The sequence below is a fragment of the Morus notabilis genome, unplaced genomic scaffold (assembly GCF_000414095.1).
Source record: "Morus notabilis unplaced genomic scaffold, ASM41409v2 Scaffold902, whole genome shotgun sequence".
Lineage (NCBI taxonomy): Eukaryota > Viridiplantae > Streptophyta > Magnoliopsida > Rosales > Moraceae > Morus > Morus notabilis.
In genome coordinates this window covers 54818-82153 of record NW_010365273.1, presented here as the reverse complement: position 1 = coordinate 82153, position 27336 = coordinate 54818, and the positions used below count along the sequence as shown (strand labels likewise).

Sequence of the window (27336 nt, the reverse complement as noted above, 5' to 3'; positions counted from 1 at the left end):
CCAGCCTGTAGGTTAAGGTCAAACCCAGTTTAACAGTGGTGGCCTGGCGGACTTCGGGCCGCTTGTTTAGCCCGACCCAATCTTGCAGCTCCAGTCGAGGGTGATGATTAAAAAGATGGAAATTCTTCAACCTTGGAACAGCATTTTGTAAAGTCACCTTTGCTCTCAACCATGCCTTTTGTCTAAATCTCAAGCGCATCTTCCGACAACGGAATACGGATTCTATATTTCACTGCCTGCAACACCACCCTGCACCGACTCCTCTGCCATTCTGCCTTAACCTATTGAGTTCTCATGTTGGGATTACATTTTTGTTATAAAGGTACTATAAGTTAAAACATCTCATATGATTCCATTGAGAGGCGGAGCTACATTGGGCTCCAAGGGACAATGGCTCTTATTTTTGCCCCTCCAAAAAGAATTTTAACAATTTGTTTTACTATTTGCTCTCCTAGAAATTTTCTAATTGCAATATCGTGGTAGATTATATTATTTTCTTTTAAAAACATAGTTACATCCCAAATTTTCATTTTTTAATTGTACTCATGTTTCGAAGTGAAAACCCCCACAATAGATTTTAGTTTCATTACGCCCTCTGAAAAACATTCCTAATTCCGGCAGTGGTTCCATTTATTATTATTATATGGACAAAAAAACAAAAAACAAAAAACAAAAATTGGTGAATTCTTCTGTTGGCAACTCTACCTATACATGTTGAAAATTGTCATTTTGAACTATAGGCATTGACGGATGCACAGCAAGGCTTAACTAATGCACAAGAAAAGCAAAATTGTGCACACAGCTGCCAAGCCGCACCACTACTGGCCCACCCGCCCATGCCAGCAGCCATCCTTTTCCTTGTTTTGCATGCCACGCCCCGGCTTGGACTTGTGCCCCGCCTGCTCCTGCACAGTCATCAACTATGGCCACCATCCTACTTAGCCGTGTATTTAGATTTCAACAAGGAGTTAGGAGCTCAGAATTATAATTTAATTTTAAAGCCAGACTAAGCTGGATCCAAATAACAGCAGTCAAAGGTATTTTTCGAGTTCGTGTTATATAGCTTATTAGCTATCAGGATTTCCATTCCTTGAGGACCTTAACACAGACACCTACAGGCAAAAATTCTTCAAAATTTGTAACAGCAAAATCGCCAAGTAAAAGAACAGGACGAAACGACTTAAAAGAACATGAACATATAGGCTGCAGCTGACACATCAGAGTTGAAAATGAAAATGCATCTCCGCAGCAAGATATGAGCACACGATATGCAAATCAGACCTACATGTACAAATGTGTCTACATATATATCTGTGTCAGTTATTATATGCAGTGAAGATGGGCAGCAAGAGACTCAACTAGAAATGACAAGAAACAACTACAGGTCATTCTTTAGATATTTTACTTAAATCAATTGATAAAGTGAAACAATTATCTCTATATATACAACAGTGTCCAAACTGCAGACTTGTAAAAGCTTGGACGGGGGATAATCAAAGGGTTAGTAGTCAAGCAGGTCCAAGACTTGGTTGGACGGGCGGCATGGGACGATATCTTCACGTTCTACCTCCAAAACTCCTCCACCCGCCAAAAAATTCCCTCTTCGCAGCTCCTCTATTGTCAAAGAGGAGGTCAACAAAATATGGTGATCTTGACGCCAATTTTGGGCAACAAATGGAAACATTAGATTACCTGCAGAGGGGCTAGCTCACTCCAGAAAAATTGCAGAATGAAGTGAGTGAAGTTAAATTCAGTTGTCATCATCCACAGCCCCAATGTATGTGAGGTCTTTACGTCTCACCCGAACAGCCCCTTTAAGCCAACTAGACGCTCGAAGATTAGCATGGTCTCCACTGCCTATCAAGCCACTGTTACTTGAAGATGGGCCTGATCCAGCACCATCTTCCAGGAGCGTCCATGGGTCAATTTCTGTATCATGGTCCTGTAAGGGCAAGGGCTTGGACTTCCCTGCTGTGTTAGTTGCAGAACGTGCCGCAGGAAAGTGGTTCCTCTGAGACGTGATTAAGTTTCCTGAGTAGGACCCAGGATTTGAGATGACGGGTTGAAGAGATGCAAAAGCAGCATTTGGAATAGAAGGTGGCTGGCAATTTACAAAACACCGTACAGAAGGAAGAAGAACAGGCATTGCCGTTTGAATACGCCACCGAATCATGTCAGGAAGTTGCATACGATCTAAGTCATTCTGCAACCATAGATGAATATGCGTTAGCCAGGTAAAAAGATCTTTCACTTATTCCTTTAGTTTAGATAGTTAAAGATTTGGAAAGACGACCTCTCCATGCCTAACAAAATTTCCATTTAACTTTGAACTACAGAATTTTTTACTTAATTATTTTGATATAGATTTTTTTTAGGGTACCTAATTTGATAGTTAGAGACTGCACAAAAAGGGATCTGACATGTACACAATGTATACAACTAAGATAAAAAATAAATAAATAACACTAATAAACATGACCACCCCCCTTTCTGGCTTTATGACGTAAGGGTTAATTTTTTGAAATCAAAAGCAACACATTTAAGTGACAGAAGGACAGTGATGAACCTGCAAATTCTCTGCCAACTCGCGATCAATTACAGAAATGTCCCTTGTGTATTCATTGGTTGACTTGGGACCAGGCTTTGATCTCAACCAACTTGGTTGGACACCGCTCAATAACACATGCAGAACCAACAATAACCGATCAAAGAGACTTCCACCTGATAAATCCGTAATGATGGCAGATGCAGCGTCTGTCGAAGATTCCACCTCCCTCTTGGACAAATTATGTTGAATATGATTTAAAGAAAGATCTACATCCTCATGCACAACGCGATTTCCTAAAAGACGAAGTATTACAGAAGCAAGTGTATGCCTCATGTTCTTCCCTGATGGTTCCCTGACAAATTCAAGAAATAACATCTTCAATGCGATGTTTAAATTTTTTGCAAATCGTTGCTATTATGCTATATCTACTTCTAATTGTTTATTGAACATATGCCAGAAATACGCTGGTATCAAATTCTAAAACATTTGTTTTTAACATAAACTAATTTCATTGCACGGAAAAACTAAAATAAAATGTTTTCTCCAATGACTTTAATCTAACCAAACAAGTTAGAAAAATGTGGTTTATCCTACTTGGTGGACATACCCATATGAATGGTGAAAAGAACAATCAAATTCAAAGTCCATCAACCAGTGAAAATCAAAACTATATTATTGAATAGCTTACTAGTAAGTATCATTTAACACTAATTATTAAGAAAAAAAAAGGTGAAGTCAAATTAATAGAGCAGTAGTTAAGACCGGAAAAACATTGCATAATTACCCATCAGCATAAATCACTGGAAGCAATCTCAAAAGTAACTGCAATCGCAACAACATAGAAGCTCGCAAAGCAGCAGGGGTAGGCAGAGCAGAATCTGCTGCACTTGTTGTTGTTCGTCTGGCTAATCCAGGACTCCCGCCCTTAATAACTTTGCGATTACTTCCTTTGGTTGCTGGACCCTCAATTCCAGAACTAGTTGGTCCTGCTTGCTTATCCAGCCCACGTGTAATTGTATTAACCTGTTGCTCAATATTATTAAACTGCTTAATTAGATCACTAGCAAAGGTATTGCGAGAGTCATCGGAGCTCTGATCTATGCAAGGAAGAAGTAAGTCAACAAGAGCCCTCTCCGTCACATGCTGCTGGCTAGAACTGAAGCTCTCACTGTGAAACGTTTTTCTACACCTTTTTGAATCTGTTCCCTCTTCAACAACTTCTCCTTCTTCAAGGGAGGCGGACTCAAATTTCTTTTTGTCCCCGCTTATCGCTGGGTGAGTTCCAGAATTAAACCAGCCCCAAGGCTTCCAAAAAGGGGCCTTAGTTGGAAGACCGTCACTCTCAGCTATATTAAGAAGTCGTTGTCTAATAGTTTTCCGTCCCAAAAGAACATCGGCACCACCAAGAAACCACTTGGCCTGCAACAACATAGAATCCTCTAGTGACCTCCCAAAAAGATGAACCACGTCCGAGAAAAGGGAGGCGGCATCAGGTCTGACCAATAACCTTGTGAGGATGATTTGAATAAAATTGTTCTCATTTTCAGAGCCAGCAGCTTTTCCAGGACTGGGTGATGATGAACGTATGGCATCTGCAAGGGACATATCATGGTTCCTAAGCTTTTCAACGAGGGTTTGCTCATTCAAAAGAAGCCGAAGCTCTATCCACTGCCAATGAAACTTTGCAGGTTGAAGGGTATCCAAAACATGTACAAGCTTATTCAAAAGCTTTGATTCCGTCTCTGCAAATTGGGTTTTGGATTCACCTTGTCCTGAGACCCGATTTACGTCCCCTGGCATCTTACAATCAATGACAGCATTCAAGAAAAGCCTTGCTCGTAGAGGAACAAAGGCCTTGGATGTTAAATGCAAGTCAGAACCACTCAACTCTAGCATTGCCGCAAAATCAGCATCACTATTGTCTGCAGCTACAAGATCATAAAGCCCTTGACTTTCTCTCAGACATGCATCTCGAAAAGGTAAGTGCTTTATGGCATCACTAATAGCTGCCATTAAAGACTGATATAACTGATTAATATCTTCACGAATTGAAAGGCTTGCACCCAAAATGAACGGCCTCCATATAACAAAAGCAAATATTGAATAGGCAGGAGGAAATACTAAGGCAACAGGAAGCATTCTCTGCATCCTTGAAAGTGCTACTATAGATGGTTCACCCAAGAGTTCCACAACCAATCCCTCAGTTACTGTTCTGGAGTTGCCCACAAGCAGCCTAAACCAATGAACATAAACTTCAATTAAGTTGTCCATCTTAAAAGCCCCAATTGAACGGGAACTACCATTAGAACTGGATCTTGTGCTCCTTATGAATTGAACTACATCCAATCCTTCCTTCAGTCTGAACACAGTTACCATTCTCTCCAGGCTAGTAACCCCATGAACAACTGCCCCAACAATAAGAGCAGAAACAGCTGCGGCGAATTTAGTTGCTCTTGTGAACACTACTTTTGTGGAATTGTTTAAGCTTTCATTAGACATGCTACTGTTAGAATCATGGGAGTCGGGAGATAACTGAAACTGATTTCGAGATCCCTTTCCAGGAGCAAAGACCCCAGCAAGGGCTGACGAAGCTTCAGTTGCAAGGGCTACCTCAAATACACGGGTTTGGCGCTCTCCTAGTGCTTCCTTAAGTAGGCTTAGGCAACTTATATGGATGCGCAAAACACGTCTAGCAACGTTCAAAGATTCTGTTGCAGACGGAAAATTTGGGTAGCCAATTACTGCTCTAAAGTCTGGCAGTTTTGCAATAGTAGGCCCAACATTACCAACAATGGCAGAAACAGCAGAAGACACCAAAGTTGGGTCCCCTTCTTGAGCAGCACCACCAGTCTGCCTAATACAGTCCATTAGGTCAGCAATCACCCTTTGAGCTACCTGATATCCATCGTCCCACTTTTCTGAAACGGGAGCCTTAGGCGTCCCAGCACCAAAGACCTTTCTCTCCTTGCCAAAGAAATACTGAAGGACATCCTCAGAGTTTAAATTTCGTTGCACTATCTCTCTCATGTTTGCACCCACTCTAGACAAACGGCCACCACTAATTTTTTGACGGATAAAATCATCAAGATCTTCAACTCCTGCAGGCACTCCAAGTGGAAAATTCACCTCCCCATCCCCTGACCTTCCAGATTCAAGTTCAGAAACAAGTCTCTTATCACATGTTGCCTTAAAAGTCTTCTCCCATTCAACAACACTGGCTACATGCCCATATCTTTTCAACAAATATCGAGCATAGACCAGGGCTGATGAACCCGAAACTCTCCCATTAGAGGCCATGACTGAGGCAGCATGGTGCATTGCGGCTGACAATGTTTCTGGAATAAGATCTTGTGCAATAAGTATGTTTTCATACCTGAACCAAATTCATAGTCAGATCCTGGTCTAAATTGCAATGGTCAACCAGATTAAAAGACGGTCTTCAAGCTAAATAACGGAATAAGCAATATTCATTTTGGAAGCATTAAAAACTCAATATATTCAGACTTTAAAGATACATCAAGAAGAGACTGAAATGATGAAAACAAATTATAGGCCATCAATGTTTTCCATACGATATGGCTTAATATGTTTCTTCATTTCGTAAATAATAACATAACAAAAGCTGAATCGAGCAAGAAATATATACATATATTTATATATATATATATATATATTAGAAAAAAGTCATATATGAGTGTTCGCTATAAGGGGAAAAAAACATGCAAGAAAAAAAACAACAAAAGCAGGATAACAAAGATGAATAAAGCAACTCATTCAAACGGACATCTAATACCAAGTAGAATCAAATCCACAACTACAAAGGTAATACCAAAGGAAAACAAAAACCAGTATATTCAAATTTAGTTGAATACAGTGGACTATAAGATGAGTTAGTGCAACTTTCTTGGTGATTTCAAGAGAAGAAAAAAAAAACACACACACACTTGATGATTGAGAATGTAAAGAGAAGTACAAAAAGAAATTGCAAGATCAAGATCAAAAAATGCGCTTAAAGGTCACATCTATCATAGTCCCATTAATGTATGAGAGCAGCAAAATAAACCAACAATCTTTCCACGTTAGTTAGATAAAGAAACGACACAAGTTAATCCCCTATTAAAGTAGGTAGATAGATTGTTTTTTATGTATAAAATCTGAGATGTAAAAGGACAGTTTTTCACCTCCGAAGGGATGATACCAAAAATGCCTCTCCCACTTCACACACTTGACTTTCCACATTTCTTGGCAACAGTAGACTGCTCCTTCCACCATGGATTGTAGAATTGGGGCTACCATGCACCTTTGGCAGTAACCAAAGGACAAATTTGACAGCCAACACTAGATCATTGGAAACATCCATCAGATACAGTATAGTGGATAGTTCGTCCTCACCAAGTTTCCATCGTATGCCATTCCTGTCATCAACAGAAGTGAAAGACCTTCCCATTTGTCCAACCTTGGCTATCGTTTTTTCAGTCTCCTCAACAACCTGCCTAAGAACAGTCATCAACCAAACTGAAACGGTCCTCTTCTCTACAAAACGTAGTCGCTTTAGTTCTTTTCCAATTGAAACAACATCTTGACAGTGGTTTGTTCTGAGCCCATCTGTAGATTTAGAAGTTTCTCCTTCTATTCCATTTCTATGATGAGGGCAGCTTACTTTAATATCACAAACGTGGCTTGTAGAAGCTCCCTGGCTACCCTCAATTCTAGCAGCTTGTAATTGAGCAAGACTTTGAGTCTTACGGACTACCTTCTGCCTATTTTTGGAGACCTGCTTACTTGACTTGAGAGGCGGATCAACCTTAAAAGACTCCAAAGACTTGGTTCCCTTCTTCACCCACCAGGTATCTTCCTCATCTGATAAAGTCGGAGAATGTCCTTGAAGGCCTAAGCTTCTTTCCTCACCCAGCTTTTGTCTCTTTGCTCTTTTACATTCTTCACACCCAGGTGTGCCTTCACCCATATCCATCTTGTTAAAGAGTAAAGCAGAGGATCTCTTAGCATTAAGTTGCATTTCATCCAGGCCTGTATCTGTGGATTTCGATGAAGTGTTGGGAAGCTGCAATAGTATTGAGATTGTTTCCTTGAGATCATCAATACCAATGTCATTTTTCACTTTGTTACCAGAAAATACGTTTGATGATAACTGAATAGACTTCCATTGATCAACTGAAGCTGATGAAGCCCCATCCTTGCCGGAGGTTGGATAAATTGTTTGCTTTGGAGCTAATGTCCATGTTTTGTTCAAATTTTTATTTAGATTGCAGATAAGTCCACTGAGTACTAGTCTCCTTTCATTTGCGTAAACATGCATGGCCTCCAAAAGTTGTGGCCCTTCAGCAAACCCAGCCTCTTGCAGTGCATCACGCACAAAGAACTCAGGCAACTGTCTCAAGATCCTATAGTGCCTCTTTCGCCTATCAGCATCAACCGTGGATCCATTCATTTCCATGATTCCACTAACCATTAGCTGCCTTACATAAGCCTGGGGGTAGAAGATTCCAGCACGTATCAGTTCCACTATGAGTAGCTGAAGACGTTGAAAGCCATCTCCTTTGCATGCTTCATGCTGATCAATCCAACATACTACTATATCATGTAAAGCTCCTGGGCTCTCAAAAATACAAGATGTCTTCATACTTTGTTGATCCACATTTCTTATATTACTCTTTAAGTCGTATAAATCTCCCATGGATGTTCTTGCAAGAAAACTATTCTGTTGACTGGAAGATTTTGTGATAGTTTTAACTCCGAGGGAGTTGTCACTCTTGCATCTACATGAACTTTGCAAACCTTCTGCCTTCAGCTTCAAAATTCGGATTGCAATATACACTTGAGAAAAATCTTTTCTTCCGGTGAATTTCAGCTTATCAGGTGGGGCAGTTCGAAAATCCCTGAAATCACATGTTGCCCACTCACAAAGTAAAAACACAGAGCAAACAAGTGACAAGCTGACAGTCCCAATCCACTTCAATGATGATCTTAAGCAAGGACTGACTTCTGCAATCCAGTGCTCATTGACAGCTCCTTCACAAAGATCTTCAAAGAGGAATGTGTAAGCCCCTCTAACATCTCCCAGTACACGAGATCTATCCAAAGCCTCTACAACTTTAGCCACACTATGACCTGGATAGCCAGGACGTGCAGCTTTTGCAAGACTGTCAGCTCGCTTCTGAATAGATGAAACAACATAGTCTAGGGCTAAGGACTGGTATTGGGCATCAAGACCTTTACTTCTAAATGGAACTGAAATTTCTGATGAACCAATTTTAATCTTTCTGACATCCTCAAAAGATGACTTTGATAAACTTCCATCAGCTACAACATGAGAGACTACACAAGATGGCAATGGAAAGCAATCCAAAGCTACAAATGTATCAGGCACAGCAACTATTAAATATCGAAGCATCTCAACCAATGCAGAGGTTGTGTATGCCTTACGAGAATTATCTACAAGATCTGAGCCACCAGGAGAAGGTTCACGTATGAACCGAACAGCTATGCCAACAAGACTACGCACATATGTTTGGGATAGAACAACAGTTTCCAAAACACCATATATGATTGGCAATAGTAACTGCACGATCTCAAGAGATTCTTTATCCTGACATGTGCACATATGAAGGAAATTATCAGAACTAGAAAGAACACGACCTTTTCAATGAACCTTGAAATAGAATAACTAGTTTAAGTAAGATGACCAAAGACAGTACCTGGAGTTGACGGAGAACCCAGTCAATTATAAGAGAAGGAAGAATTAGTCCATCAGCATAGTGCCACTGCAAGAGCCGCATCATGTACCACCATTTAAAATGTAGAGAAGAATCTTCAATGTCAAGACCAGCTGATACGGGATCACTCCTTTGGTGTACAGACCCAGCATACAGAAATTGTGTTGATCGATCTCTGCTGTGTGAAGTAGAATGGGAATGATTCTTCGCGAAAAACTCATCCAGGAGGTGCTGTAAGTAATCAATTACATCTTTTGTCCACAACTCCGTGCGAGACAACTGAGCTTTATCGGATGTCCCAGAAGAAATATTAACAGAACCAGGTCGAACCTGCAAAATGCACAAACCATTACTTGCAGCCTTCCAATATTAGAAGTTAAAAAAGTAAATATAAATAGACAACATCGAAAACTCTGGTTCTATGGAAGTCATACCTGATTAAGATAAGTTACTTTGATAAACCAGGTTGCTCTAAGCAAGGGAACATTATTCCTTATAATAACCTCAAAAAGGGATCTTTTCCTATAACCGTGAGGAACATGATCAACCAGGGAACGCAATCGCTTGTGCTGTTGTGATAAACCCTGGAATTCAAGAAGAAATTTGAAGATTAAATTTAATTAAGAAAAATCAAATGGACTTCTCAAGTGATGATTTATACAATAGATCTTTTTTCAGTTAAACTTTTAGATGGATGCCCAAGCCAAACACGGATAATTAAACTCAGGTTGTCTGTCAAAGTAGTCTTTTTTCCTGTTCATGCTAAGTTTATTAATAGCTCATTTCAGCTCAAGCAATCTCAAGTCCTCTCCATCCAGTGGCTGGACATGTAACCATTCAACGACATTCATTTCTCAATGATCTTTCCAATAAGCTATTCAGAGTTTACATCTTGATACTTTAAATAAGCATATACATCCATACAAAATATCATATAAATACATAAATAATATATGTATTTATAACTAATATATGTGTACATATATATATATATATATTGCTACCTCTATAAGATGAAAGGCTTACCTCAATCCATTTCTTGCGGAAGTCTTCACCACATGGCCTTTGCTCAGGAAAAACACCTGGCTTGGTTAACAGAGAATCAGCGAGAGGAACACCATAAACTTGACCAGCCTGCCACGGGAAAAAGTAAAATACAGCAAGTTTTTTTTATGATGAGACTTCCCTGTAATAACCTAATAATCGTGCGAATTGAAATATGTTAAACAAATAAGTTGTGCGATGCAACAAAAAAAAAAGGTTGTAGTATAATGAATTTACAATTGAGGGGAAAAAAAAGAAAAAGAAGATGAAGAAACACTTTCAACAAAGAATAGAAGCATCACCTTTCGCTTTTGAGCTCGAGATTCATTTATAGCCCTAAGACATTTCCTGATAGCCTGCAAAAAGGGCAACGACTCAAACTAACATGTTGTATCATGTATCTTAAATATTTATCAATACAAGTTTCAAAAAACAAGACTTTGCATTTCGCCAAAAATAAAAAAGTAACAAAACTGATGATAATTATGCCAAAAAAAAAAAAAAAAGAAAGTGATTTACCTCTTTGCACTTGAAGACAACGGGCTTGGAGAAAGTTGGAGCCTGAGTCAGTGATATCTCTCTAGCTTCCTGGTACACGCAGCAAGTACGACCAAGTCAAGTAACTACTTATGAGGGTAAGGCTATGACCATGAAGCAGCAGGTTAAATAACAATATATCCATAAACCGCAGTAAAATAAAAGGAAAGAATCTTGTGAAAGGGCCGCCAAAATTTAATCATTTCTAAACAGTAAACACTACACTCACAAAGTTACTAGAATTTTTACTCTCAATTTTTTTTTTTTTTTGGGATAAATACTTGTACACTAGAAACTAAAAGGTTTTACTTTTTCACTAGAAATACTAGAAAAATGTACTAAAACTTGCATTTGAACCCAATGAAAATTATTAAGAGCAGAAACAAATAAAAAATTCAAACTGCGATGCTTTTACCAGTATTTTTCTGCATATATATTGGAATCTAAAAATCCTACCTCAAGTCCCTCAATAGTCTCCCTATATCCCGCTTGCACATATTCTTTCGTAAGTGTCTCTTCTGGGCAATTCGGAGTTTGCGGATGAAAGTCAGGTGGACCAAGTCTAACATTGAAGAACAAATGACAATGTTAATGCGACATGAGAACCATACTCAACATATGTACTGATACTGATAAAGAAGAAAATACCCAGAAAGTCAGCAACTTCTCCATCTTAACTAGTTTGGTGTTAAAAGACAATTATCGATTAAAAAATAAGAAATAAAATACAGACAGAATAAAAAGGCATCAAAAAATAAGATACATATCTGTTTACACACAAACATTCTAATTTTCAAGGACTGCAACAAAAAGCAGCACTACGCTTTTAGCAAAATTACCTTGAATTAAGAGGTTCTTTGTCACACTTCAACTTGTAAGGTGTTAATGGAGGTTGCCGCCTGGAAATTAAAAGTAAGTCAAGTTCTATGGGGCAAAAAGAGCAATTTAAGACAAGCAACTTAACAGCTCCATCGGAAGATATAGTTGTATCAAATTATATATCACAACTACATAAAGAAATCTGGCATGAGCAATACACAAAGCAAAACTCGAGGAACATAAAACAAAACTAAACAAGAAATTAAGATATTAGTCAGTTAAGAAAGCTCAAGAAAAAACCTCAGTGACGTACTCCACCATCAAGCAAGTGATATAGTAATTCTTGGATAACAAAAATCAATCGAATTACAAACTTATAAAAAAAAAAAGTTATAAATAAATAGATAAATAAGACAACAAAATTGGAGGCACCAATCTGGATTACTCGTGAGATATATGTTGAACAAAAGACATTATACTTATAATGATGTTCAAAGACCGTTTTCTTTCTCCTTTTTGGTTAGGGGGTATACGACTAGGAAGAGTTGTGCAACATGGAGGATAAAATACTAAAACACAACTTGGAAGTAATTTACCTAGAATTCAAGGAGTAGTTAGCTGGCAAGGAAGATGAATCAGCTCGGGCAGTATCCCTAGCCGATGCCCCCCCAATAGTACTGTTATTAACTGCACTAGTGCAGCCACCAGCATGATACCTTTGCATTTCTCCCAACAATCATCGGCATACTGCCCCCAGCATTGAACTGCTATAAGAAGCTGGAAAAACTAAACTGCATTTGAAGAAACACAGTTACTATTAGCTCTGACCAAATGTAATTCAGCAAAGAAAATTAAAAACCGAATTACTTTAAAAGAAATCGCAAATTATGGATTACATTGGATGTAAACTGAAAGATTTAAATGCATGATAAATGCATCGACTACTTCCAGTCAACTGCCACATGCCAACTTGAGACTGCATCTAACTCGGTATTGAAGAAATGAACATGACATGAACTATATGTCAGATGGCCAGAGCATTAACTGAAAATCACTTTTTAATTGGTAAAATATTTGTATAAATGGAACACAGTGAGCAAAAAATCAATCTTCCTTTCAATAAAAAGTATATGAAGATTCGAAAACTACTACCCGGATATAGAAATGTTCTTGTTTTCTACATCAAACTTTCTCATACTTGCCTACTTGGTAAAAATGACAAAGTTTCTATATAAGAAAATTTATATGAGGTGACGTTACAAATCTCAGGGACCTAAACTGGGGGGAAAAATATATATATATATATATATATCAATCACTTTAGGAACAATACAACTGCACGAGGAAGGAAACTGCATATATGAACAATCATTTAAGGATTTTAAAACCCTAAATCAGGCACCTTGATGCTCACTACAATAAAGAAGTTTAAACAGGAAAGTAACATATCAGAGGAAAAAGTGAACCAACTAGAGAATTTATTAAGTCCCGAAAATGATACACAAATTCACTTATAGGACTAAATTAATCTGAAGATATAAAATGAATGCTAATAAACAAATTTAATCATGTAAAATAGAGTAACAGATATTCAAACTTGTACAGTTTTGAAGAATATGTCTTTTAGTTTACAGCCCATACAGCAGAGAGCCCCAAAAACTAACCAAATTAATTTGATCTGAAAAACTTACTCAAAAACCATTCAAAAACACCCAAAATTCGTACTTTTTCCCACCAAAACTAGCTGCCCAAGCAGCTAAAATCAGTCAAAACCCCCAAAAATCAAAAACATTTGAGCAACCACGAAATGAACCGACCCAAATCTCCCAAAACACCAATCCAGCCAAATACGCTATTCAACCAAAGATGCCCTAATAAGCTGAAATCAAATCGAAGCAGACTGAACAACAAGCAAATCCACGCCACGAATCGTCAAATCTAATTAGGAGAATTGAAGAACGAACCATAGCTAGGGTTTTGAACGAATTCGGGAGTGCGCATCACGGGCGACAAAAGGCGAGCTTTCGCGGAGCTTCAGATTGGGTTTTGAGCATGAAGAGAAGCTAGGGTTTTTGATGTCAACCTGCTAAAATAAAAAGAGAAGGGAAAATAATATAATAACGATAATATTTTGATAGGGGGGAAAGGCAAAAACTTGGGGGCGAAAATGAGGAGAGAAAAAGGTTCAGACTGCGAGAGAGAGAGATATTTGGATTTGAAGAGAGAAACTGGAGAGAGAAAGAGGAATTTGGGAAGAAGAACAAGGGTCTCGGGGTTTGTGCTTTGACTCTTAAAGCTTTGTTGATGATGATGACGACGGCGACGCCTTCTTCTGTTGTTTTGCTTTACTTTCTTTCTTTCCTGTTATTGTTCTTATTATTAAAAAAAATTTAAAAATATATGTCTTAACTCTATTTTTAACACTATTTAGGATTTAGGATAATTGGACAACACTTCAAAAAATTAAAAGAAAAAAAAATTTTGATACATTTTTTTAAGTTTATAGGGGCAAAAAATTGAAAAAATAAATAAATAAAAAACAATTTCGATACATTTTTTTAAGTTGGGGCAAAAACAATTCTGTGATTAAGTTTTGTATTGTTATGCAATGTAACTTAGTTTGCTAAAAATTAAAGTTGGTCAAAGATGCAATCGGGATAAGGAGCAATCAATTTTGCATAATAGAGAATGGGGATGAGGTGCAATCAATTTTAAGAAGTAGAAATCCATCAAGGTGTAAACTCTCAAATAGAGGTGTCAAACGTGCCGTGTCGGGCACGGCACGTCCGACCTCAGGCTCGTGGCGGGTTTGGGCCGTGTCAAGGCCGGGCCTGAGGAAAAAATCTCAAACCCAGTCCAAGCCCGTGGCCCTAGTCTATAAGGGTCAGGGCCGGGCCTGGGCCCAGGCCCTTAACGGGCCGGCCTAGGCCTAGGCCCTTCACAGGCCGGCCTTGGCCCTTATAATTTTTTTATAAAATTTAATTAAAAATATATCATATGCTCTTAAAAGATGTGATTTTATTGAATTAAGATAATACGAATAAGTACACATAAATGACTGGCTCGTTAAAAACCTTGCCAAGTAAAACCGTGGGGAGATCGGGACAAAACCTTAGCGAAGGAAAAAAGAGTGCAGTATTCTAAGAATAGTAAATTATCAAACCTAAGTGTTTCTAGAAGATTCTGTTATTTTTAAGTTAGAAAAATAGTCTTGCATTAAATCATCTGTGTATTGTTGTTTTCGCCTTTTGACATCTTCTCAGTCTTTAACGCACATTAGCCCCTCTAAGATATTTGGATGCATTCTGCTTCTCTTCTCGTCAAGAATTCAATTGCTTGCACTACATGCTTGCTCTGATGCTACTGTTGACACTGGAGTTGTCAGAATGTCACGAGCTATTACGGACAGTGTTGGAAAATAATCGGTCTTGCTCTTCCAACACTGTAAGATGTCCAGTTTGTCGTCATCGATTACAAAATTTGCTTCAAAATATTTTACCAGTTCGGTAGACGCTTGTGTTGATGATGATCCTGCCGTTTTCTCTTTCTTCTTCAAGAAACTCCACGACGAGCCTTTAGGCCCCAAACTGCTAATTGACGTTGAAGTTCCCTGTTCTTTTTTACCTGTGCTATATTTTGCTTCATACAAACCAAATACCTTTTCTAACATTTTCCTATCGTCAGTAATAGTTAGTTGCATATCAATACATGAATTTTCTGTTGTAGCAGTCATCAAAGATTCAGTCTCATCTACTCTGCACCTAAGATCTAAAATGGTTGTTAATGCTTATAAATAGGACAACCTGACTAATAACTTTTAAATTTAGTTTTCATTAGCTTAACTATGTGTCTAAAAAGTATTGTATCCTTATAATAAGAAAATGTTTCTAAAATATTAAATAGTTGATGTAAAGCTAAATGTGCAGTAGGATAATAAACTCCGGAAAGTAATTCAGTAGCATTGTAAAAAATTTCTAGAAATTTAAAAAAAATACTCACCAATCTGCCAATCTGTATCGAAAATTAAAAGTTGATTGTTCTTATTATTTACATATGTTGTGATGAGCTGTGAATACGGGAGTGTAGCCTTCAACATTAAATTGGTGGAATTCCACCTATGTCTCACGTTAGTTGAGAACTTTCTTAGGCGCATCTGACTGTTCCTACAATATTATTTGAATTCTTGGAGTCTGCCAATCAGGATCGAAAATTAAAATTTGATCGTTCTTACTGTTTACGTTGTCGTGATAAGCTGTGAATATGAGAGTGCTGCCTTCAACATTAAATGTGTTGAATTCCACCTATGTCTCACGTCAGTTGGAAACTTTCTTGGGTACATCTGGCTATTCCTGCAATATTGTTTAAATTCTTGGAGCCGAGCTCCAGAACTAGATATGAAGGATAAAGATTCTCTAATATTTGTTAGATTAACTGAAATATGTTCAATTCCTACCTGAACTACTAAATTGATTATGCGATACGCACACCGTTGATGAAAAATTTCTCCTCCAAATGCCGGTTTCAAACTACGTTGAAACAGATTAATTGCAGCTGTATTAGCTGACGCATTATTAAAAGTAATTGTTAAAACTTTATCTTCTATCCCATAAAACCCAAAAATTTCCATTATTGTACCAGAAATAACTGATGTGTTATGAGGATATGGACATAAATGAAAACCTATTATTCTTTTTTGTAAAACCCATTCATCATCAATATAATATGTCATGATGCATAAACATCAAGTTTTATTATACTCCTCCCATATATCAGAATTATAAGATACAGTAGCATTAAAAGTTCTAAAATTATCATCAAGAAATAGTCGCATTGCATAAAACACTTTCATGTAATCAAAACGAGTTGTGTTTCTACTTACCCATTTAAATTACGGGCAAAAGATCGTCTGTATGAATTCTTCGAACGACGCATCATCTGTAAAAGAAAGAGGTAATTCGGCACTAGCTAGAAATTTAGCTAGTGCCTCACGAGCACGTTGTGCATCGTATTTAAATTTTTACAACCCTTGTGATGTGAGTGATAATGTTTGTTGGCGGGAGTCCACACTCCCACCTTGGTGCAACGGTAGATATACTTTTCAATGTCTATCTAGATGACTAGTACCCCCACCCTTTTTATTAGAAAAGTGTTTTTTATAATACTTACATACCGCACGAATTTTTATTTCATCTGTTTTTAGATTTGGCCGGGGCTCTTCTGTGAAATGTTGCCATGCAGGTGAAGTTCACAGTCTTTTTTCCCTGGTCCGTTCTCCAACTTCCTCGTTGTGCACTGAAGCATTATTAACCGGAGCATTTTCTGGTTCAATGGGGGTGGGGTTGGAAGGCATCATTTCATCCGCAAAAAATGGCTCATCACCAAGCTCAGGAAGAGTAGTGAAATCGGGAAAGTTTGATGCGGCCATTTTCTAGAAATTGATTGAACTTAAACTTTGTAAATGAAAGAGTAAGAAAATGAGTGATCGCGAGAAAAAAGCTTAGAATCAAAATCAAAGAGACAAGATGAGAGATAGAATGAGAGTGAGATGAAAAGTTGAGAGTGAATTATTGTGTGAGATTTAAGATGAAATTAAGGGGTATTTATAGGGGATTTTTTGGATTTTTCGGATTGTGACCGTTGGGCCCGCGAAGGGCCCAATGATCACAATCAGAATGGGCTGAAGGGCTTTTTCGCGGGTCGTTTCGCTGGCCTGGGCCGGACCGAACAAGAGCCGAATCCGGGCTTGGGCCAAGCCGCGGGCCTTCACGGGCTAGGGCCGGGCGTGGCCCGTGGGCTGAGAAGCCGAGGCCCAGCCCTAGCCCATCAAACGTGCCGGGCTAGCACGGCCCATAACAGTACCGTACCGGGCCGTGCTGAATCCGGTACTGTTACGGGCTAGGCCGGTCCGTCCATGGACTGCCCGGCCCATCTGATACCTCTCAAATTGAAGTAAGAATTTTAGGGGTGAATTTTATAAATTTCCCTAAACTTTTACCCGAGTAACAACATATTTGTCGAATTTTAATTTATATTGTTTTGTTATTTCAAACTTTGAAATTATACTAAAATTTAACTTTTAAATATGTTTTCTTACGGAAATGTTACGTGCCTCTCATTAGAAGGGAGCAGTTTATAAAATGACTATTTTGTCCTCTCAAGGTACGAATGCGTGAGATTATAAGAACTTGTTGAGAGTTTTAACGCCCGTTTGGTTCAACGATTTAAATTGTTGATTTGATTTGAGTTGTGGTGATTTGAATTGTAGTGAATTAAACTGTGATTCAAACCAATGTTTAGATACGCAAATAAATTGTAATTTCAATTAAGAATAAAATATAAACTGTGTTTGGATAAAGTGTTGAAAACTGTTATTAGAGTTTTGTAACAAATCTTATAAAATCTCATTGTAAATAACATCTAAAAATATGTAATATGGCTGGGGATTTGTTCATTTCTTTATTATGAATACATTAAAAAAAATTGTCCTAATTAAAATTAAAAAGAAGATTATAATATTTTTAAACTTAAAGTTGAAGAGAGAGAAAAAATAAATTCTTTTGTATTTTAATAGTCGAATTCATGGGGGCCAGGGGGTCAAATTCTGAAGGGAGAAAGAGGAAAATAGACCAAGACTTAAGATGAATTAAAATTTATAGGCTAATAGTTTACATAAATTAATAAATAGGCTAAATTACTGTTTTCGTCTATAACTTGTATGGTTATGAACCATAACTTGACAAGTTATTCACGGTTTTTGTTCATAACTTATCTGACTATGAACCATAACTTGATAAGTTTGTCCATAACTTATCTGGTTATGAACCATAACTTGACAAGTTATGGCCTATTAATTTCTATAACTAAAAATTGACCTATATACTTTCTTAAACTTTTCATATTGTCATATTTTCTACTATTTTTCAATTTTGAATTGGGCCTTCTGAGTGCCCTCTTTAATTTCCCAACCAAACATGTTTTTGAACATTTGAATTTAACTCAAAGGTTTGAGTTGCTCAAACAAACGGGGGGGCTCAGGTTATTTTGAGGCATCTTCTCTTTTCACTTTAGTGTATTGTCATTGCTATAAATGTTCTAGGAGATTACATTTGCAGGATAAATTTCTTGAAAATTATTTGTAATCTACCATTGACAATGACACATGAGAATGAATATTTATATTTACTTATAATTCATATGGTGAACGTACGTTATTATATTTGTTGAGGAGCCCATTTAGTATTGCTTTTAGTTATTTTATTTTTTTTTATTTTTTATGAAGCAACAGTATATCAGAGTGTTATAGTGTCTCTAAACATTCCTACAACATACAAAATATAAGAAACAGGTCAAGGATTGTTTTTACACAATAATTTATGTTTGTCTAAATTTTGTTAAAATAATCTCCGTGATAAAATTTAATTCTTAACCTATCTATTTTATTTTTTCATACCAAATTAAGAAAAATACGTACATTTTTTAAACATATCTATTTAAAAGTTGAAAATCTTTGAAAAACATACTATCCTAAATTCTACTCGAATATTTGTAATAATTATCAAAATGTTAATAATAGCAATAATAAGTAAATATTAATAATAGCAATGAAAAGTAAGAAATTTATTAGATGTATAGTACTTCGGTTTTAAAACAGGTATGAATATTAACCTGAAATACATAGGTAAAACTAATTATAAATATATGTGTTGAATTATTTTTATTTTAATCATCATATACCTTCACAATAATTTGATACATAATTTACCAAATACTTATATATCTCTTATGGTATTTAGCTCTTACTATTCAAGACCGAATAAAATAGTAAAGATAATCATTTATCTATTTCTTTATTTAAAAAAGAATGGATTTTCCGTTTAAAAAAAAGAAAGAATGTATTTCATCTCGTATATTAAATGCATGTTTGATTTGAGGGTTCAAACCACTCTAATTTTGTTTCAATCTGTGTTTTCTCTCACAAAAATTTAAATTTAAAAAATTCCGCTGTAATGTTTTCTCTCACAACATTTGAATTGTGGTTCAAACCACCTGGTAAGAATTCTTAAACCAAACAAGCACTAACATTCCCAAATACATATTACACCACGTCTCTAAGATACAAGTAATAGGATATAAAAACTTGAAATTCATACTAAGTAAGCCAAAAGACACAATTTTATATATAGAAGTTTGCTAATTACTCATGAATAATATCATTTCATATATTACCATCAATAAACTCAATTTGAATTTATATGCTTAATGGAAATTATTAGAAATCTAATTTGTGTCTTGTCATGTCTCAATTCTACGTAATCTCATTATGTAAAATACAGTCATTCAATATCCCTCTATGTTAATGATATAGATAAGATCGTTATATATTTTTAATGAGAATGACATGTATTAGTAATATTTTAATTAAAAACTTCGAAACTTATGGACATATTTCAATTACTATCCTTAAATATTATTCTCTTATATATAATATTTAAAGTCACATAAATAATTACAAAATTTTTAATAATATTCGTAAAGTATTTAATAATAAATGCACATAAAATAATAAAATTTACTTTATTAAAAAAATTATAAATATCTAATTAAATCACATGCTTTAAGAGCACCATTTCTAACATTTGGAATATTACGTATTAATATGATTAGACCATACTAGAATACTAACAGAAATGTAAGCCATATTAATTATATAAACCTAGTCATAAAACATTTTAAATCCATGAAAGTCATAAAACCCACTCTATAACATAGATTGAAGTCTTCATACGTAATCTAATTAAAGCATAATTAAAGTTTTAGCATTCTTAATTTCAAAAGAAGTTATTTTGTTTTGTGCGAATATATTGTTTGCATGGCAGGTATCCATTCACATGCCTCATCCAATCCATACCAGCTTGTCAGTCCACCATATTATTACTGAATTGCATATTTTTTACCTACAACATGAACAAACTTAATAAGTAGTGATGAGAGGAGCAAGGGCAGGTATGTTCCCTCCACACTTATACCTTATTCTTATTTTGCCCCCATACCCCTCCATACCCGTCTAATTTTAAACAGGTCAGAGTTGGAGAATCCCCATTAAGGGAACTATCTTCATACCTTACTCATTTACTCATTAAGAAAGAAAAATAAAAAAGATTTTTGAAATATTATAAAACTCAAAACAAACTTCATTAAATTAATTATAAAATTTAGCAACATACTCAATAATATTTCATAAAAATAAATCGAAAATAAAATTTGAACTCCAATAATTTATAAATTAAATTTGTAAAACAAACCAAAAATTAAAATAGTACTAAGAACATTATTATTATTATTATTATTATTATATATAATATATAAAATAAATAATTGGGTCGGGGGCAGGAATGGGAGAGCTTGTTCCACCCCGCTCTATCCCTAATTAAGGATTAATTTTAACCCTAATACCCGCATCCACGCTCATATGGTATCTTCTATACCCGCTTTATTACCGTGGATGCCCGTGCCTGCGGGTAAGATTCACATTTTTATTAATGAATTTTTTCACAGTACAACAGAATTTGTCATAAGTAGCAGATTTTTTAAAACATAAGGTAGTAAATCATATTTATTTTAGGTGGTTAGTAAGTAGCATTTTCTTAAGAATTTAATTTGTTTTTCCTATTTTACCCATGTTTAAATTGATTTTTTTTCTTCCATTTTTTTCTTTTTCTTTTCTTAGCTCCATTTTTCTTCGTTCCGTTCCATCTCTCTCTCTCCTCTGTTGTGCAAAAATGGAGCTTCGAGATCTAGATCTGCCCCTTTGTCATCGATTCTCCGTTTGAAGGTCATGGTTTCTTGACATCTTGCCTGCAACTCAACTGATCGGCGAGATCAGTTCGCGGAGGAGCAATTTTGTTGTCGTCTTCATGGCTTTGCTCCATAGTGACAGATCTCCACTATATACACACACACACACATATGGATACATATATATGTGTTCTTTTTTCTTTCTTCCCCCACCTGCTTCCATTAGTCACTTTGCAATCTCTCTCTCTCTCTCATCTCATCTCATCTCATAGGCATTGTTGTCTCATTGATGATACTTGCTTGCTTCGGTAGTAAGAGAGCCTTGCATTGCTTCTTCTAGGCTTGTCTTCACCACAACTGATAGAGACGCGTTGCTTTGACTTGTTAATGTCAACACGCTGATTTGAGCAGTGTCTTTATTTTTTGTTGCATTTTTTCGATTGAGGTTGTTATTTGTTCCCGAGTCGCGAAATGTTGGGGCTCTTTTCTGATGAAGAGAGATAAGGAGGAGAGAGAGAGAGAGAGAGAGAGGAGGAAATCGGGAGAGATAGAGGGACAGAGGCCCTGAGACGGAGAGATATCTGGAGGAGAGAGAGATTGACGATTGAGTTGTGAGAAAAGAACAAACAAAAGAAAACCCTATTTGGAAGGGTAAATTTGAAAAAGTATTCCTTTTTCGGCATGAGAATTTGAAATATGCTTTTATTTACCAAACTTTTAAAATTCATAAATATGTACCTATAAAATATGTTGTTTCGTGTATTCTTTTCCTTTCAAATTTTGAAGGAATATATGACGAAAATAAAAATTCCAGAAACAAATTCTTACCTTGCTTAGAATTTAGGAGATTTTATAAAATGTGTCCATAAATTAACAACGTTACATTTATTTATACACTCTTTTTATTTTTTACAACCCTTTCTAATTACACCTCCCACATAATTTCTAATGATTAAATTTACTTTTCACACACATTTATTATTTGTAAATTACCCTTAAATATTTTTTATAAAATTAATTAATTCTTAACTAACTTATTTTTTCTATTTACACCTACTATTTTATTTTAATTATATTATCATTCATGTATCTTTATCTTTTTTTTTAAGCTTTGTGCATGATTTTTTTTTTTTTTGAAGTTCAATATTGAAATTGAGAATTTCATTAGCAAGGAATAGAGTTGCAAAAAATTGATAGAAAGAAAACAAAACAACTTCAAAATAAGAAAAAGAAAGTAAATTAAAAAAAAAAGACAAGAGACACACCAAGTTACATTATATATATACTAAAACAAAAGAAATGTGCACTGTTCACACACTCATAATTTACTGTACATTGTATAGTAACATTCCTAAAACTATGCTTCTGTCCTTTGTCTTTTGAGTGTAAATTGTTAATTTTACCCTTTTTTTCTTCTCTTTTCCTTTCCCTGAGCATGAGCTTTTGCGTCTTTCGTTCTAGGATTGCCACGTGTCGATCCCCAGCTGGCCAAAGAAAAAAGTGGCGGGGCCCACCACTGCGAAGCTGCCTTCTTTTCCCCGCTGAACGCGCTTCTCTTGCACGTGCTTTTTACGCACGAATCACAACCGTCAAAATTTTTAATCGGACGGTTTCAAACCATTTTCGGTTTATTTTTTAGATTTTTATTCTTTATTATATTTATTTACTATTTTGAATTGATTTGGAGTTCAATTTTGTCCGTTTTACCACCATTTTGTGCCAAATTTTTTATATCACTTAAATAAAAATATCATAAATAATAAAATTAAATTAAAATACGCTAAATTAAAATAAAATAACACCAAATTAAATAAAAAATAAACAAAACAAAATATAATTAATTTAAAACACAACAAAATATTTTTCCTCTCTTTGCTTTAGATTGTCCTCCTTTATTATTTTCATTTCTTTTATGTCGTCTTTTTGACTTCTTTTTTTAAACAATCTGTGTGAGCCGTTATTTTAAATTGATCATGTGCGCGTAGTGCACGTTTGAGACTAAAACTAAACGAAGACTAAAAAGAAAAATATTGAAAAAGAAACGTGTTGATTTGTGGTCCGATTTTATCTATTTCAATATCATTTTGAGCTAAATTTTCAAAGCCTCTCAAGTGATAATAGTATAAATAATTTGAATGAAAATAAAAATACACTAAAATAAAATAAAGTCGTACCTTTTTAAATAAATTGAATTAGAAATTACTTTAGTGGTTGGAAGAGCAGTACAATCATTGATCAAAAAATCATGCTCTACATTAACAATTGATGAAGGCTTTACTGATCAATATGTAATTCCACTAATCATTGCTCAGTTAAAAGGACAAACAAAAATCTTGCAAGTTTATTTTCAACAAAAGGGAGCACAAATAACTACAATTGTTTTAAAAATATTTGAAGATGTCCATATTTTAATACCACTACCACAAATATCAACTGCCACAACAATAGATCCAAAAATACCAGTTTCAAAAAGATTGACCACAAGGTAAGACATATTTACTAATTTATATCAATTATCAATAAAAATAAACATTTACTATTTTTAATACATATCTTAACAATCTTTAATCAATTCAGTTTTGATCCAAAGGTAAAAGACCCACACAGAAACGCCCAAGGACCATATAATATAACTACTTTTAAATCTTTTGGTCTACACTACATATAGTTAAAGATTTTCAACTTCCTTAATTATTATTATTAATTTTTTTAAAAATTTGTATTTTGTAGTTAAAAAGAACAAAAGAAAAAAAGGAAACAAAACCTATAATACATTGTAAGAAACTTTTAACTCGATATATATGTATATATAAATTAATCCTATACTATAAAAATTTCTAACTTTTTATATAATACTACAGTATTTTCCGCAGTAACGTGCAAACTTTTTACTAGTAAACATCTATTGACGTATGATCAGAAATGACAAAGAACATGAGCAAAAGTTGCAATTAGCAAAATGAGGGGGGAAAAAACAAAGGAACAATGGGAAAAAGAAAAAAAACAATTAGACTATGCATAAAAAATGAGAAAAAGAAAATAAAATGACTAACCTTAAAAAAAAACAAAATGAGTAGCAAAGAAAAAGTATAAACTAGATATGAAAGAAATAGCAAAAGAACATTATATATCAAACAACAAATAACCAAGGAAATTTAATATATCCCCATGCAATTTTTTGGAATAGTAATTGAAAAGTGAAAATTAAGATTTTCTTATAGATATCAAAACAGTAATAATTTATAATTTAAGGATACGTAGAGATGAGTATTTTACCCATGAGTGCAAGTATCTATTAGTACCCACCCTAAATAAGACGAGTATGAGAGTTATTAAATAGGAATGGGGTGACTATTGGAGTTTATATTGTTCCCTAAATTGGAAGCCAGGAGGGGACGGGGAAGTACCCCCACTCCACCCTTGTCCCGATATACATATACATATATTTTTACAAATATTTTTAATACAAATATATATTATATATTATAATAGTACTTAAAAAATATGAGTTTTAAAAAAATTAAAGTATTTAAAAACCCTAATAATTTATAAATTTTAAAGATTTTAATGTTATGTTAATCATTTTACACTTAATTTGTCAAAATATTTTTTTCTTATTAGGTAAATGGGGTAACATATAGGGAAAGCTTCCCCGATGAGAATTCTCTGACCCCAACCCTAAATACGTGAGTATGAAGACAGGTATGGGAGGCAAAAGTGAAAGCGGGGGCGAAGGTGGGAAAGCATACCCAACCCTCATCCCTAGGGATATGACATGTGAGGTGAAAAACCTCTATCATTAGTTTCTTTTTTGTAATAAAATTTAACAAGCTTATTAAATCTATGATCTTTTTGGTCATTTTATCTAAGGATTTTTTGTAATAAGAACTTTTAATTTGGAGAAGGGGAGTGGGATACACAAACTACTCACTTGTTTTGTCAAATACCACTTTGCTTCTCTTATTATACAAATACCTAAAACCCATATTTTATAAAAAAGGACCCAAAACACCCCCTGAAGGAGTTAAATTTTTGAAAATGCCATGATTATCCTTTCTAATTTATACTAAATGTAATTTTAGATATGATTTACCTAAAAAATTAAATAAATTTTTAAAAAAAATGCTCAAATAAATATTCCAATTAAAGAAATATTTTAATTATTTTAAGAGTTTTTTATTTTCTAAGGTTGATTTTATTTAACATTTTGTTTTAGAGGGTGTTATGGATTTGTTTTTATAAATACAGTGGATGTTTTGAGTATTTACATAAGAGAGGTGAAAATGATATTTTAACAAAATATTAAAGATATTTTGAGTATTATCCTTAAAATAAGTGTTAAGAATAAAATAAAATGTGTGAATAACACCACCCAATTAGCAATTATCTTGATGCCCACTTTGTTTGTGAGTAAATATCTTTGATGGATTTCACTTCCTTCTTAAAATAGCTTGCTTCTTATCCCCGTCTTTTTTTTTAATGAATTGATCGCTCCTTATCTCGATTGCATCCTTACCTCATTACATAACAAAAAAATAAATAAATAAAAAAAGCCAAAAGAGGAAAACAATTTGAATAGCACACATTCATATTAAACGCCGGAAGATAGAATCCCATAGATATGCAACTTTTCTTCCCTACTTACCAAAAAAAAGTATCCACCCAAAACTAAAAATACAAAACTGACTTAAATTCATTTTCAGTTTTTAAGTCATTTTACACTAAATTAAAAATTATTTTTGTTTTCATTTTTTTTCACATTTTTTCCTCCAAACGTGTTTTCCTCCTCAATCTCTACTTTTTTTTTTTTTTATCAAAAAACATGAAAAATTGAAAACGAAACTGATACCAAACGCGCTCTATAAGTTTTTTGTTCTTTTTTTGTGTGGAAGGATTAGGCTTAGCAAACTAAGGTCTTGTTTATTTCAAGAAGAAAATCATATTGTTACAACATTTTTTCTCACAAAAATTTAAATTCTTCAATTTTTTTACTATATTATTTTTCTCTCACATACACAATTCAAATCATGACTTAAATTATACAAATGAATATACCCTAAATGACATTACAAAATAACAACGCCAGTGTTGCCCCTACAAACTTAAAAAAAAAAAAAAGATACATATCAAAGTTGTTTTTTTTTTTTTTTCTTTTTTTCCTTAAAGCATTGCCCCAATTAGTCAAATAGAGCTAATATATTTCTATATATATAAGGTTTTTTTTTTTTTTTTTTTTTCTTTTCTTTTCTGCGGTGAGACCTAAAAACGCTATCAGTGAAATATTATGTTTTAACTGTTAAATATTTATTTTTAGTAATTAGATACGTAAAAGGAGCAATTTTATGTGGCACGTTGTAAATTAAGTTTTTAACGATCTGATCGTTAAAAACTTAATTTAATGGTAAAAACATGGTGTTCTGTTGGTAACTTTTTGTACGGGGTCTCACCATACATATTCTTTTATTTTTAATTGCTAATACAATAATGATAATTTTTTTGAAAATTTTTCTAATTGTTGTACAAATAATTTAAAATTTTAACTATTAAATCTAATTAAAATATATTAAATTAAAAAAATATATAAAATAAATAAATTTTAATACAGATCTATCAGCCTACTTACAATCTATATTTACTCATAAGGACTACCGAACAAAGTCTTTTTTTTTTACTAGTGAAAATGAAAATTAATGAGACATTTATTTTCTATATTCATCCCTAATTTTAAATTATAATTCATAATTTTTTATAATAAATTTTTTTATAAAAATTATACATAAAATAAAAATAATTTTAAATTATAATTTTAAATACATAAACCAAACTCACTCTAAATTAATAACAGGAAATTGAGGAAGT

The 27336-nt window shown here is 34.5% G+C and overlaps 1 protein-coding gene across 2 annotated transcripts; it reads right to left on the bottom strand.

The window, feature by feature from the left end:
- Nucleotides 1-1370: 1370 nt before the first annotated feature.
- LOC21400277 (mediator of RNA polymerase II transcription subunit 12) lies at nucleotides 1371-14029 on the bottom strand. 2 transcript variants are annotated; one of them, XR_002903060.1, is made up of 14 exons: nucleotides 13647-14029; nucleotides 12279-12473; nucleotides 11703-11762; nucleotides 11320-11425; nucleotides 10846-10914; nucleotides 10629-10682; nucleotides 10309-10416; nucleotides 9717-9866; nucleotides 9265-9612; nucleotides 6730-9155; nucleotides 3333-5921; nucleotides 2567-2900; nucleotides 1693-2203; nucleotides 1371-1614 (listed from the first exon to the last, which is right to left on the bottom strand). XR_002903060.1 is itself a non-coding variant. In XM_010107624.2 (13 exons), exons 2-13 carry the CDS (start codon nucleotides 12404-12406, stop codon nucleotides 1751-1753), a joined length of 6825 nt encoding a protein of 2274 aa, XP_010105926.1. In that variant the 5' UTR covers nucleotides 12407-12473; nucleotides 13647-14029; the 3' UTR covers nucleotides 1371-1750. The 2 variants fall into 2 exon arrangements, 1 of the variants encoding a protein (XP_010105926.1); XM_010107624.2 differs by having other exon boundaries at nucleotides 1371-2203.
- Nucleotides 14030-27336: the final 13307 nt, after the last annotated feature.